This window comes from Arachis hypogaea, chromosome 16 (genome assembly GCF_003086295.3).
Source record: "Arachis hypogaea cultivar Tifrunner chromosome 16, arahy.Tifrunner.gnm2.J5K5, whole genome shotgun sequence".
Lineage (NCBI taxonomy): Eukaryota > Viridiplantae > Streptophyta > Magnoliopsida > Fabales > Fabaceae > Arachis > Arachis hypogaea.
The window spans coordinates 145183257-145197614 of NC_092051.1; the positions used below are offsets into that span (position 1 = coordinate 145183257).

At 33.5% G+C, this 14358-nt stretch overlaps 2 protein-coding genes across 4 annotated transcripts; one reads left to right on the plus strand and one right to left on the minus strand.

Moving 5' to 3' along the window:
• Positions 1-315: 315 nt before the first annotated feature.
• Positions 316-6782, plus strand: LOC112697533 (aberrant root formation protein 4). Of its 2 annotated transcripts, none has more exons than XM_072221463.1 (14): positions 316-776; positions 1209-1385; positions 1690-1839; positions 2658-2730; positions 3686-3864; positions 3997-4056; positions 4190-4340; positions 4443-4502; positions 4590-4861; positions 4988-5059; positions 5229-5306; positions 5510-5710; positions 5787-5871; positions 6322-6782. In XM_072221463.1, exons 1-14 carry the CDS (start codon positions 684-686, stop codon positions 6543-6545), a joined length of 1875 nt encoding a protein of 624 aa, XP_072077564.1. In that variant the 5' UTR covers positions 316-683; the 3' UTR covers positions 6546-6782. The 2 variants fall into 2 exon arrangements, with proteins under 2 accessions (XP_072077564.1, XP_025606547.1); XM_025750762.3 differs by having other exon boundaries at positions 5820-5871.
• A 1199-nt stretch (positions 6783-7981) lies between these two features.
• LOC112697534 (uncharacterized) lies at positions 7982-12411 on the minus strand. Of its 2 annotated transcripts, none has more exons than XM_025750765.3 (5): positions 11609-12411; positions 9305-9367; positions 8919-8981; positions 8732-8800; positions 7982-8604 (listed from the first exon to the last, which is right to left on the minus strand). In XM_025750765.3, exons 1-5 carry the CDS (start codon positions 11978-11980, stop codon positions 8389-8391), a joined length of 783 nt encoding a protein of 260 aa, XP_025606550.1. In that variant the 5' UTR covers positions 11981-12411; the 3' UTR covers positions 7982-8388. The 2 variants fall into 2 exon arrangements, with proteins under 2 accessions (XP_025606550.1, XP_072077565.1); XM_072221464.1 differs by having other exon boundaries at positions 7982-8622.
• Positions 12412-14358: the final 1947 nt, after the last annotated feature.

Here is a 14358-nt window from a genome sequence, read left to right on the forward strand (position 1 = left end):
TTAAAATATTTGAGAGTATTTTTGTCCAAAAATATTATTTGTATACTAAAAATAGTCATCAATATTTTTATATAAATAAATGTGTAATTTAATTTATTTCAATATGTATTTATATTTTAATATATATTTTATACTAGTGATTGATTTTAATATACACATAATATAATCTAATTTTGTCTATAACAAAATTAAGAGACATTTTTATCAACATCAAAATAATTTTGAGTATATTTTTAGTAATTTATTGTTATCTTAATTAATCTTACCTTTATAATTTTATTATATATAAAAATAATAATAATAAATAGAAATCATATTCTATTAATAAATTTAAAATTTGAATAATACGAAAATTTCTATCATTAGAAATATATTGAGACCCAAGAAGTCTGGTCAGTAGTGAGCAGTAGCTACTGGAACTCATTCTCACTCCCTGCACCTTAGACGCCCGAAAAGACGGATTTGTCCTCACCTGGTTCTTCAGTGTTGCTAACTGAAATTGCAGCACGCTAACTTGTCTTCTCTTCACCATCTTGGCATCTTTTTCCAGAAAAAAGAAAAATAAAAAAAAAGGGGATTTGGTAACCCTTGATGGAAATGGTGGTGATGCATGGTCGGGTAGTAAAGGTTGAAGCTGTGGAGGGAGACTTGCGGTGGTTCTGATTTCTGTTCATAATACTCTGATGTCATCCATGTCTGGAGGGAGTGAAACTGTGTCGTTTCAAGCTTCTGAAACTCAGAATACCATTCAAAGGATTCTACAATCATGCTCTGAAGTAAGATCAATCCCTTCTAAACCTCTAGACCTTTTTTCCTTTCATCTTTTTCCCTTTTCTTTGTTATTTAGTTAATTTGATTTGGTTTCAATTGAATGCTTGCATCATTCTAAGCTCGAATGAAATTAACGACTTTGATCAAGCTTAACACTTTGTTTTTGTTCGTTTTTATTTAATCAAGATAGAGCATAGATGAAGTAAGCAATTAAATTTATGAATCAAGAAAAAGAAAAGCTTTATAATGCGTTATTAGTTTATTAGATTTTAATGATTTTAGTATAGACCTAGTTTACTACTACAGTATAGAATTATGAGATACATTAGCTGAACTCACATAGTGGAAGAAGAATTTGTTATTGTTATAGTTGTTATGGTTGGTAGAGCAATAAATGAAAAGCATGTTTAATATGCTTTGATTTTTACACTTTGTAGCTGGTTGAGGCTGGCGATATCCATGAGTCTGACAGCACAATCTCAGAGCTTGTCAAATTCCTTGATTCTTTATCGGATGCCGCTCTTTCAGACCCAAACAATGAGCCTGCGCAGAATGATGCATTTGATGCTCTCACTGAGATCCATCAATATATATGTTCTCCTTCTCTTGCTCAGGTGAGGTTAAACTTCGGCCTTTCATTCATGTTTTGCAGCTACGATTTCTAAATTCTAAGTTAATAAAATAGCATGAATAGAGAAATTTGTCTATTGATACCATCTTGTTGTTAGCTGAACAAGAACCTCTTATGGGTCTAGAAAAGGGAGATTAGGGATAGTATACTTTGCCTAAAGCCTTAAACATTTTAATGTTTGGAGCATGTATTATTTTAAGCTTGTAGTTTAGATGTGCGCTAATTTTGTAGTAATTCTTTTTATTTGAATGACTTTCTGGATCATTTCTTCATTTGTGTTGTGACAGGAAGCTGTTGATGCCCTTTCCTTTGAATTACCAAAGGCCGTCTCCAAGTTTGCTGGCATTTCGAACAGATTTTTAGACAAGGCAATCAGCATCATTGATCAGTTTCTAGAGAAATGTGGTCCAAGGGATATGCTTTCAATTCTTTGTAATGTGAGTTTTTATGTTTTCTTAAGAATAAATGTCTACGTTAGTCTTTCAAAGATACAAGCAACATCAGATTGTTTTTGCATTTATCAGAAACATCAACTTGATCCTCTAATGTTAATTGGATACCATCAGATTCGTGCTACAGAGACTTCTATGTCACTTCAAGAACCAACTAATGGCCTTAAGATAACATTGATGGACCAATATGATGTATTTCTGAATGGAGAAGCAACCTGAAACATGTATCTCTTCAGAAGACAAAAATGATCCTCTTGTTTCTTTCTTTAAGAAATGCTTCTGTTTTATATTTTTAAATATCTTCTTGCCTCATAGCCAGAGTAGAAGGAGGTTACTCGAGTGAAATCATGCTTTATATGTATTTACTTGTGGACTTGGTGCCAGTTTTTGTCATGGTGCCTCCTTCCTAGTTAACAGTAGATGATTGGCAGACCAATCTCGATATAGAATCCGATGGTCAATAATACAGAGGGTACTAGAAAGGCGGGCAAAGAAGTCTCCAGATTTATTTATTTATCAGACCCCATCTCTTACCCCTGTCAACTCTTATTCATCTCTATTTCGCATCCTGCTAGCTCTTAACTTTTTATTTGCCGTTATATTTTGTGGGGTTTCTTGGCTTTTGAAGATCACTTTATATCCCATGGGTATGGTATTTACATTAAAAGGAAAGTGTCTGTTTTTCTCATGATCATATCATAGTTGACATGCAAAGAACTACAGTCAGTGCAAGTTTGATGTTTAATTTATTTTATTTTTGTTAATATCTTGATCCTGTGTTTCTGTTAATCTAATTGGAACAGACACTAGGTTACTCAAGTAATATGACCAAGGCTGCCAGTTACATTCTTCCTCCTTTGTCAGGGCTCTCAAAGGGTAATTTGTTGGCAGTAGTTACCTTGCTGATTCACTTCCAATGTAGTGTTGTGAAGGATTTTTTTTTTCTTGTTTCATTTAGCATGTGCAATGCATGATTGGACTCATTTAATGCACTTGGTTCTTCTTTGGTGTTTATGTTGAATCTAAGTTGTTCAGAGCTTGGTGTAAAGAATATACTCGTTCCTTTCTGCTTTTCAATCGTGGCTTTAAAGCTGGAGTTGAGTATGACCAATTGAGCTTTCTAAGCAAATGATGGTATCAACTTAAAAATGATTTTTTTAAAAATGCATAAATGCTGCCAATCAGATTTCAGTTACATATCTAATAGAAGAATGATACTATGAATTTCTTGCAAACATAATGTGCTTTTGGCTTCAGCATTTGGAATTGTCTTGGAGTTTTTTCTTTTTTTTTTTTTTTGGTTTTTGGGTTGAACATACGGTTTTGAATTTTGAGTTTGAGCAGGACTGCTAACTAATAAGCCTGAGTAAAAGTGTTTCATAGGGTATGGTGGCATGATTTGGATGACAATAGATTATAATTCTTTTGGACGATAATAAGATCCTTTTTTTTTGTATTTGAGATGAGAGGTCATTGAAATCTAAATATACTCTTCCAATACAGTGAGGAGTAAACAAGTCATAGCTTAGACTTAACTTTCATATCAAATCTAAAATCTTTGTCTAGGCCTTTAGCTTTAGTTTGATATTTAACCACACTTTCATATCCAGTTGTATTATATATGTCCTTGTTTATTTTATCATAAAAACCAGCGGAGAACATTTCTTACCACTTAATATTAGTTTTGTATTGACTTGATGAAGTGTATTTGTTGATGAACTTCAAAGGCTAAATGTTAGTTTTGGGATGAGTATTTATGTCACACACACTTGCAATGATTTGGAGCCATATTACTTTCAAGCATGTGCTTATGCTTATTTCTTCTTTTCAGTCTTTACCTCCATCAAGAGGCGTTATTTTGAGCAAGTACAAGTGGCTGTTCCGATCATTCTTAATGTGTTGAAGGCTGTGGCTTTGGATTCAGATGACGCAGATGATGCAGAACTTGAGAGTGTATTTCACAGAGCTGTTGGGATTGCAAATTCAATATATGAAGTTTGCAATAAGTTGGTCTGTTAATTTGAAAGATTTGTCCCTCATATTTGATAGGAAAATTCTTGCTACTGATTCCAATATTTGCCAGAAGTTTTTTATTTCTTTATTTTTATTTTATTTTATTTATTTATTTATTTTTTGCGACAGGACGGTGCTTCAAATGAGAAGCTCCGAGCTCTTCTTGGACTATATGTCCTCCAATGCCTGGTACTTGTCTCTGTACTGCAATTATTTGCATCTGTTTTCCCAGCCACATTTTTTGGTAGATTTGTTGCTTTGACATAGTTTTAGCATCTATAATGTGATTTGATATGTTATTACTTATGTGCATCCTGTTTAGGCACTTCTTTCGGCCAGCATAAGCTATAAAGATTCCACCTGTCATTTGATGGTGTTGGAACTGTCACAAATATCTTCATATTGTGGTTTAACATATATGAGTCTTTTAACTGCTTTCGATGTTGAGACTGTGGCTGGCTTTGTTTTTGGAGGTAATAACTCTTGGGTTACCTTTTCTCAATTCTTAATTCGTTCAATGTTAACATAAATTTAACACCACTTCCTGACTTTTTTTTTTGTCATCAATTATCCAGAAGATAAAGATGCCCATATGAGTTGTTTGTCTCATGTCAAACATGGTGCTGCTCTTTCAGGTTTGTCTTAGAAACTATTGCTGTAATTGAACCCTAGTTTCTTTATCAATTTCCTTTTGCTAACCCATCAAATTCTGATTCTTGCAGTGGTATGGGGGCTTGTCTCAGAGGAGGTTGCTCATGCCACTAAAGAGAGTTTGGTTGCTATCAAGGATGACCTTCACAATAACCAGACCAAACGATGGCAAGCAATAGGAACATTAAAACATGTACTTTCCTTTGTAAATTTGCCATGGGAGCTAAAGAAACATACTATCAACTTCTTGCTTTGCATCACAGATGGATGCGTTTCCGGAGAATATCTTGGTGAACATTCTGAATGGTCATCTTATATGCCTAACATTTTCACAGCTTTGCAGGTTGTTTAATGCAGTTCTTTTTTTTTTTCCTTCTTTTTCTCTTTTTTAATCATTGCTTTATGTTTTACTTTCTCAATGGGGAAAGAAACACTGATATGTTCTACTCACATGTTCACACTTGAACAGGCTATTAACATGGTTATCATGTATGCTCCAGAGCCAGAAGTAAGAAAAAAATCCTTTGCTTTGCTGAAAGCAGTGAGTTTCCGATACAAGACAATGCCTTTCCAGTTATTGATACTTTGTGCCATATGCATTATGAATTGTGCATGTGCTCGGATTGAAATGCATGATATTTTAACCCCTTTATTTTTGCTTTTTCTTTAAGAGATGTTTAATGGTACTATGCTAATGTTGCTCAAACTAGGTACTCGCTGATATTCCTGATACTCAAAGGTTTGACATATTAAAAGCTTTGATTACAAATACAGACTCATCCTCCATGGTAATCTCTTTAAACAGAGTTTGACTAAGGTTCTTTGCTTAAATGCTCCCTTTGTTTTTGGTTATCTGTCACAATGTATGCAGATAGATTGGATACATTGATCAAATGATGCTCAGAAAAGTTATGGTTATAGTTAAAAGGGAACATCGGGAGTAACTGTCAAAAATTAAATCCTCTAATGGTGGTTCTGCGTCTTTTTGCAGATTGCCATTTTCATTGATATTGTCAGGAGGGAAATGCACATGGAAGTTTGCAACCGTACATCTGTAAAAGAAGCCCCAGACTCTAATAATGAAATGCATCCCGATATGCCATTTTGGACTCCAAGTGTTCTTGAGTTGGTGGAGTCGGTTCTAAGGCCCCCACGGGGTGGACCTCCTTCCCTCCCTGACGCGAGTGATGCGGTATTATTTCTTCATGTTTCATTACTTTCATGTGTTTTATTCTGGCAGCTTGAATGAAGTGCATCTACCTTAATAGCATTCTTATGGCATTATGTATCATGCCCTTCAGGTTTTGTCAGCTCTCAACCTATACAGATTTGTATTGATGACAGAATCTACAGGTATGTAACATCAAAATGTATAGATTATAGCACAAGTTTACAGTGTATTATTTTCGCATACATAAAACCTGGTGGGATCCATAGATAGATGAAGATATCTTAAACAAAGTAAGTAAGACTGCTTATAGCGTGCCTAACAATGAGATGTTAAACTAGTAGTTGGTAAGAATTTCTCTATAACGTCTATGATTTATCAGCTAATGCTCAGAGAGGAGTAGTTAATGAGTAGCAAACTATAGTCAACAAACCGCTTGAATGATGGATTTTTCTATAACAGGAAATAAGATTAACTTTTTATAAAAAAGTGTAAACAATTTATGATATCACTTCATTGTCTGATCACGTTGTCGATCCTGTCTAGTGGGACAAAATTTCGCTTTTTGCATATCTTTGTCATTGGCAGATTCAATCAAACTTAAAAGTGAAGGTTTTAGTCCTTATTTGTATCAGGAAAGACAAACCGCACTGGAGTATTGTCTAGGAGCAATTTAGTGAAGGCCTACAATGAATGGCTGCTTTCTTTGCGCACCTTGGTGAGTGGGATTATGACAGAGAACAAGAATGATTATGATCAGCTTGCAGTTGACACTGTATGTACCTTGTATCCACTTGAACTTGTTTTGTACCGTTGTATTGAGCTTGTAGAAGAGAAGCTTAAGCAATCTACCACATAAGCTTCTTTTTTTCACTAAAGTTGTCCTCTTTTGTGAAACATTCCCTCAATGAGAATATTTGGTTTCAATATTAATCCTTCTTGTAGATAAAGCCCTAGAACAACAACCATAATAATTGTAGAAGAGAATGAAGAGTGTAAGAATGATCGATGGAAAAAAAAAAAAGAGGGGTACTTAAAGGATCTCATTTTTTGTATGCTGAAAAATATCATAGCTTGTCGTATTCTGTTGGCTCAATTCCAGGATTTTTATTTTGAAATAAATAAACAAATTTTATATTACACTTAATAATCATATTAGGTGTATATTAAAATCAGTTATTAGAATAAATACACATTAAAATATAAAATATATATTAAAAATAAATTAAATTATAAATATTTATACACAAATATTTAGTGACTGATTTTGATATGTAAATAGTATTTTGTACACTTATATGTTTAAAATTATTTATATTTTTACATTTTACTTTTATTAATTTACATTTATTATTTACTTCGTCACAACAAATGAAATAAGTATAAATAGATTTTGCAAGGTAAATGAGATAAGGAATACAAGTTTATTAATTATATAAAGAAATCATGTTTATACATAATTGGTTTACAATTTAAACATAATATGCATAATTGCTTATATCTATCTTGTTTGCATTGACAATAAAATCAAATTATTGGACAAGTAAATTAATATTTAGAACACGATTTAAATTTATTAAGAATATAAAATTATTATATTTTACATTTGTATTATATCAATTAATATATATATATATATATATATATATATATATATATATATATATAATAGAACACAATGACATTGGTTGGTTTCTCTAGCTCTTCCACTTAGTGGGATAATTTTTTTTTTTTTTGGTTCAAAAATTGTTTTATGCCACCAACTGAGCTTGGCAAAAACTTGCAAGATTTGTTTTCACATAAAATCTTTAATCTCAAGATAAGGTTTTGCCAACACGATCAGGCTTTCAATTATGTGAAAAGCAAATCTTCCACCTCTGCAAAAGAACCTAGAGGCCAGAGCCAGCACAACTAACAATAATAGAGCTAAGAGACCAGAGCCAGCACACTTAAAAAATGGAACATTTATTTATACCAAATTCATTCTATAGGTGATAAGAGTTGGTGTTCTGATGTGAAGTTATCTAAGAGGTAGAGTGCTATCTACAAGATACAAAAGTTGGTTGCTTAAACATTTCAAGACAATAAATAGTTGTGTTGTCCAACTAATTTGTGTTCTTGCTCTTCTCATTTATTAGATGGTATTCTTGATGATTGGTGAATTGCACGGCACTTCATGTTTCATTGTTGGTCAATTATCCTCTAATATCTCACACCGAAAAAACATCCTTATATCTCACGGATGACACATGAACTTGGATAATTTAAGTGTAACCATCGAATAAAACCGAAATATTTGACCTACAAAGAATGATACATTTTATATGGTTGAAATGTTTTGAAATTTCAAATGCAAAGAGGTCAAATACCCCGTATGAAATTTAGTAATAAAGGAACTTGTTACTTAAGCATCACCTATATAGCCCTCTAATTCTAAAACTAACAAAGAAAAAAAGAATTATAAAAAAAAAACAACTTAATTCATGACTGCCACTTCTTCCTTCAGTAGAGCTGGCAGACGGATCAAGTTTGTTTGTCCCATTCAAGACTTCCTTTCTAATTTTTGCTATTATTTAGAGCCTCACAAAAACTATTGGCCTGTACAGTGTTCCACAATTGTTCAAACAGGGAGTTTCTCAGCTTGTTCAAACATTCGGGAGTCCAGCATGATGGAGGATGAACTGTTGTCGTGGTGGCATTTCTCAACTCATCCCGCGTTCGATGTCCATGTAAGAATCATCCTCGGACGGCATCATATTTAGATCTGGTACCAAGAAAACACTCCTGGCTGATTCTGCTGTTTGTGGTTGCGGAAGAGTATCAGTATCACCTTGAGCGGCACTGGAAGTTATCGCCGTCCATTTGGGTTGGTCAGAATTTGGATGCGGCAATCCATCAGGTGCTGAACCCAAGTCAAGCTGGGAACAAACCAAAGACTGGGGTAAGCAAAGAAGATCCCCCCCAAAAGAAAGGAGCTTTTGGGATATCTGAAAATTACTGCATTAAACATGAATAGGATCTTAGATTAAGACATTTGAAGTTTACCTTCATTCTCTTTAGGCTTTCGTTTCTAGCTCTCTGTGCCTTACAAGATGCACTGACATTTGCAATCTCCTGCGAAATTGGGAGTTATATTAGAATAGAAAAAGAAGCACTTAGCACACAAGCCAGTTGCCCCGAAACAGAAAGATCACTTTTCTTAATGGAGGAAAAAGATAAATCACGTTGATACCTTTGTTAAATATATTTTTTCCTGGAGCAGGGAGCTTTCCTCTTCTTGAAGTTGAGAAAACGTCTAGAAGATGAAACAAAATCAAGTCATTAGTTAACACAACACACGTGTGACATGACAAGGACATATATTATTCATTGAAAAAAAAATAGTATTATGCCTACTCATCTAGTCTTGTACACCGAACAGCCATAGCCGTACACTTTTCTACCGTCGGATATTGGCTCCGTATACAGAACAAATTGAGTACACATAATAAATTTATTTTCATGAGGCAATGGATGAAAGTGAAGGAACTCTGAACAAGTCAACCCAGAAACCATTGACCATGATTCCCATATAAAGTCTAGAAATAAAGTCAAAGACAATTGTTAAACTAGATTCACCTTTCTCCTTCTACACTTCTTGTTGGATGCAGAGTTGCTTGTATATTCACTTGTAGCAGTAGCCTGAAAATTTCAATCATCAGAAGATATTAGCTCCAAAATCACAAAGGAACCAAATAAAGGGAGGTCACCAACCAACTTTGTCGGCTAAATCATACAAAGATAACTACAAGCAAGCAGAGCAAAAGGAGGAAGAAAGTTAACGTTGAATTCTTCAAAGTTAGGAAGAGACAACGAACTTTCTGGTTCCCCGGAATTAAGAAAACTGGCTTGCAAGATAAGCACGTTACTTGACGCTTGCCGCTAATAATTAGTAATAATTATAAAATAGAAGATCAAATATTTGAATATTTAATTAAAGAAAAAAAATAATTAGAAAGACAATTAGACAAATGTTCCTGAGATAGAGAAGACTAATAGGACAAAGAAGTCAGATATAATCGAAGCTAGGATACAGCTCAGCTTATAAGGCAAATGAAATGAACCTACATCACATCCTTCATCTCTTGTATCTAACGAACCGCCTAAAAAACCCTAATGGCACCACCACCAGGTGATGCAACTGCAAGTCCACCGTCACGCGGTGGCACGTGACGCGCTCCTCTTTTCAGTCCACACGTGACTTGATCTATCATCACGTGCCTCATTATTATTCCATTCTGAAATTCTTTGCAACAAAACCCCCTCCCAAATCATCCTTTTTACCCAATCCAATCCAATCCGAATTCAATGGGGTTTGTTGAGAGGTTTCACTGATCTTCAATTTAAGATCTCGTGAACAACCTCGCTCCAATGGCTTCTTCCCAACTCAGCGGCTTTAAATATAAAGCGATACTATAATACATATTTAATTGAATTAATATATGGAGTTTTTGTACTTTATAATAAAAAAACAAAAATCAATGGTCCAAGTTGCACCGCTTATTGAAAGACGCTTGGACCCCTCTACAAACTGTGACGATGTGATGTGCGTCTCTCATCTTGCCCCTTTCCCTCACACCAACACCATCACCACCATTCCAGAATTGGAATCCCGAAAAATAAAAAAACCCAATATCTATATAATTCTCAATTTTTAATAAACACAGAAAAGATTTTCCTTATACAGAGATGGTAGAAATTGAGATTATATTAGATTATAGATCAAATCATTTAACAATTGAAACAAAAGGATAGATCCACTGAGCCATGTCGCAGAGGATTTTCCTTTTTTTTTCCTCATGTTCTCTCCTTATATAAAGCATAAGCGACACTAACTTCAACGAAACGCAGAACCTATCTAACCTATCTCCATCGCCGAAGCCACCCTTTCTTCTTTCCATATCTGGACCCATCTCCATCTAAGTCACAGGGTCCCACTTACCCGCCCCCAGTATTTGTAATTACTAAAATGCCCATGCTTCCACTTCGGAATTTCACCAAAACACACAACTTTTTTTTTCCGCAATTTAATAACCGGGAAAAATATGGGAAATTTCTGAGAATGGCCGATTAACAGTACAACAACACGGCCTTTTTTTTCAATTACTTTCTTAACTTCCTTTTATAAATTATAACTAGGGTCTCTGGAATCTTATACAGGTCTACAAGGGTGTTTCGGTCAAATCAAACGGAAACATCGGTGGCAGCTGAGGTGACCACAGAAAGAGGCGAGAAGAAAACGTGAATCCGGTTTCTTCTTCCTCTCCTCTCCCCCTGCACACGGAAAAAACGCCGCATGCATCCGGGGGTATTTTCGTCAAATCAAAAAAGAAAATCGGGATTAAAAGAAGTTAAAAATTAAAATAATTAGGAAAACCTAAGGGAATAAATAATCGAACGCGCCATCGGCGATCAGAAAAATTGATAAAAAAAAATATTTAAGTAAACATTTTAAAGATTAAAAAAAGGGGAAAATTATTTTAACAGAAAAAATTGCAAGATGACGGATATAACCGTCAGCAACTGACACAAAACGATGCAACGATTGGGGAGAACCGAAAACACTTCGGGTTCTCCCATATGAAGAGAGAAAGGAAAACGAAACAGAGAAATAAAGATGTAGATTCGACGATAGACGAAGGGCAAAATAGTCAAAACGCAAGGAAAACGTCGTTCCAAAGGAAAGAATGTTCCAATCACTACATGAAACCGCTGTAAACCGCCGGTAGCCGCCGATATCAGCCCCGACGATTTTCGCGCGCTTCCGTAGGGACATTTCGGTCAGAACAACACGATTCTGAGTTCTGATACACAGAACAAAACAGAGAGAGATAGAAGAGAGGGAGGGAGATTGAGAGAGAGAGAAAGAGAAAGAGAGAGAACCTTGGATCTGGTGGTGTTATTGTGAGTAGGGCTTCTAGAGTCGTCAAAACCGTCGGCGGCGGAGGAAGGGGAAGCGCCGCTTCCGTTCCAAGAAAGCGGAGTCGTAGGGCTGCATCTGGTAGAATCCTCCTCTGTCTCGTCCAATACCTCGTCCTTCTTCCTAGAAGAATTGGCGGCGGCGGCGGCGGCGAGTATGGCGGCGCGAGATGCGGCCTCAAGCTTGCTCCGCCTCTTTCTAGCTCCCCAGCTTGGAAGCACCGGCGTCGGCAACGTCAAAAGCGATTTGCCTTCAGAGTGCTTTATCTTAACGAGAAGGTCGGCAACGACAGAGTCATCTGCCATAGCCAATTTCATCCAGTCATCTATCGCCATCGTGACAAAGCTCCGAGCATACCCGTCACAAGAAACCGCTTGAGTGAGAGTTTTGTGGCAGTGTGGGTTTTTTGAAGAAAGAGAAGAGAAAAAGAGAGAATAAAAAAAGAAAAGTAGGTAACTGTGATGAAGATGTGGTTTATATATATAGGAAGAGAAAGATAGATAGAGATTAGAGAGAAGGGGTTGGATTGTGTGTAGTGGGAAGGGAAGGGAAGGGGGTGGGGGTGGAGGTGGAGAGGGGTTGTAGATTCCCAGTTATTCGTGTGTTTTGTTGTTGGTCTTTGTTTTGTTTGTTTTTGTTATATTAGTAGTAGAACCCTTTCTCTGTGGGGTCCTTTCCCTAATTCTATTCATTCATTCACCCTCTTCTCACACTCTCTTTTCTTTCTTTCACTCCTAACTAATAATAAGTAATAACACTCTTCTTTCTCACACGTGGCACTTCCATTTATAATTTAATAATCTATAATACATTCATACTATTTCCCATTTTATTTTATTTTCTATGTTTTTTTTATTTTTTCATTCATTTATTTATCAATTTAATTTTAATCACTTAAAGTGAAAAACTTTTTATAAAGTAATTCAAATAAATTTATGTACTTAGATAATTTTTAAATAATAAATTTAAAAAGTGGTTATTTTTTATGATCTTGTAAGATAAGATTGATAATTATTTAATTTGATGGCTAATTATAATTTTTTGCCGTTACTGTAATTAATTTGATTTGATTCTATTAGGATTTCGATTATATTGAGTCAATGTGGACAAATTTAAATTTCTCCACTTTAATTTAATTAATATATAATTTAAGTACCTTATCTTTTTTTTTTTTTATCTTTAGGGAGAATGCAATTTAAATCTCTCCACTTATTGCTTGTTGCTTGTTGCTTGTTGCTATAAGCCTATAACTAGTCCAATATAATATAGAAGGAACGTATTTAATTTAACCAAAAACAAGCTTCGAAAAAATGTGATTGGATATAATTAAAAAAGATGTTAATCTTTCTGTCCATGACTCTAAATTGATTACAAATTATATCTTGTAAATAAATTTGAAATGGTCATATTTTATCTTTTTATTTTTGACGTGGTCATATTTCACCTCTTATGATCATAGAAATAAATAAAAAATTTTAGTGTATTGTTAATATATATATATATATATTCACATTTTTAAATATAGTTAAAGTGAAAAATACTATAGCATTATATATATACGGTTTAGTATGACAATGCGACTTCCTTAATCCAAATATTGTATTGCTTAATATGTTAGGTGCCAAATTAGTATTTCTTATAAAGTATGCTACTTTCAATCAAAGTGATATTATATTTATAAAAAAAAAATCTAAGAATATTAAAAATAAGTCACTACATATTTATATATATTTACTTGTATTTTATATTTTTTAATGAAATAGTTAAGTACTAAAATAATCAAAATTTTATATGAAGAATTCAAATTTTTTGTAATGAAAATCTAATATTTTTTACCAAAAAGATAATTAAACTTTTTAGAGTAAATAACAACATTTGCACCTAAAAGGTTAAGATATTGAAAAAAATTACTCCAAAAAGAAAATGAAAAAACACCTAAAAAATATTATTGGTTCAACAAGAATAATTTAAAAAAAAAAGTCATTGGTTTTTATAAGTGATAAATGACTTGTACATTTGATCTAATTTGAGTTGGAATAATTATTTGAAAGATGGATAGAAAATAATCAATGCAGACTTTGCTCTTTAGACCTATTTCCTTTTTTTTCATCGTTTTGATAAAAATAACATAAAAAAAACTCACTTAACTAAAATAAATTATTAGATTTTATGGATGAAAAAATTTTATTCCTTTTAATTATGTTTACAAAAAATTTGTGTTGAAATTAAATATGATCTTTAGAGCCATTCTAAGAGTATATCTCCTTTGTTTGGTCATTTTGTCAAATAGATTCTATCTTTTTGAAGGTCTTTTTGTTGTTTTCTCTGCTGTGGTTATTAGTTTGCTTCATGTTTACATATTTCTGATGCATCAACTTTTGGTACTTTATATAATTTTTTATTAACACAAAAATATTAGCTACTATTGTATTTTATTTTTATACCTTTATTCGATCGTATTTTGATGATTATATTATCTGTGAATTTTGATTATAAATATAAATTAAATTTGATTACATTGTTATAATATTTAATTTGATTGGAAAAATATCATTTTGTCACACATTTTGGGTCGATATCAATATTATTTCGGAAATTATTGGGAGTAGTATATTTTAGCAATTTTGGTTAGTAATTAGTTAGTATAAATATTAAATTATTTTTAATAAATAAATTTTATGGAAAAGTATAGAGTACCAATATATTATCTGCC

What these genes read in the sequence shown, in the direction of transcription:
- LOC112697533 (XM_072221463.1), top strand. Translation starts at nt 684, where the DNA reads ATGTCATCCATGTCTGGAGGGAGTGAAACTGTGTCGTTTCAAGCTTCT. An exon ending in TGCTTTCAATTCTTTGTAAT is followed by an intron (nt 1,840 to 2,657) that starts GTGAGTTTTTAT and finishes TAATTGGAACAG; the next exon opens with ACACTAGGTTACTCAAGTAA. An exon ending in ACATGGTGCTGCTCTTTCAG is followed by an intron (nt 4,503 to 4,589) that starts GTTTGTCTTAGA and finishes TGATTCTTGCAG; the next exon opens with TGGTATGGGGGCTTGTCTCA.
- LOC112697534 (XM_072221464.1), bottom strand. Translation starts at nt 11,980, where the DNA reads ATGGCGATAGATGACTGGATGAAATTGGCTATGGCAGATGACTCTGTC. An exon ending in AGAAGTGTAGAAGGAGAAAG is followed by an intron (nt 8,982 to 9,304) that starts GTGAATCTAGTT and finishes TTCATCTTCTAG; the next exon opens with ACGTTTTCTCAACTTCAAGA. An exon ending in AAAGCCTAAAGAGAATGAAG is followed by an intron (nt 8,623 to 8,731) that starts GTAAACTTCAAA and finishes TGCTTACCCCAG; the next exon opens with TCTTTGGTTTGTTCCCAGCT.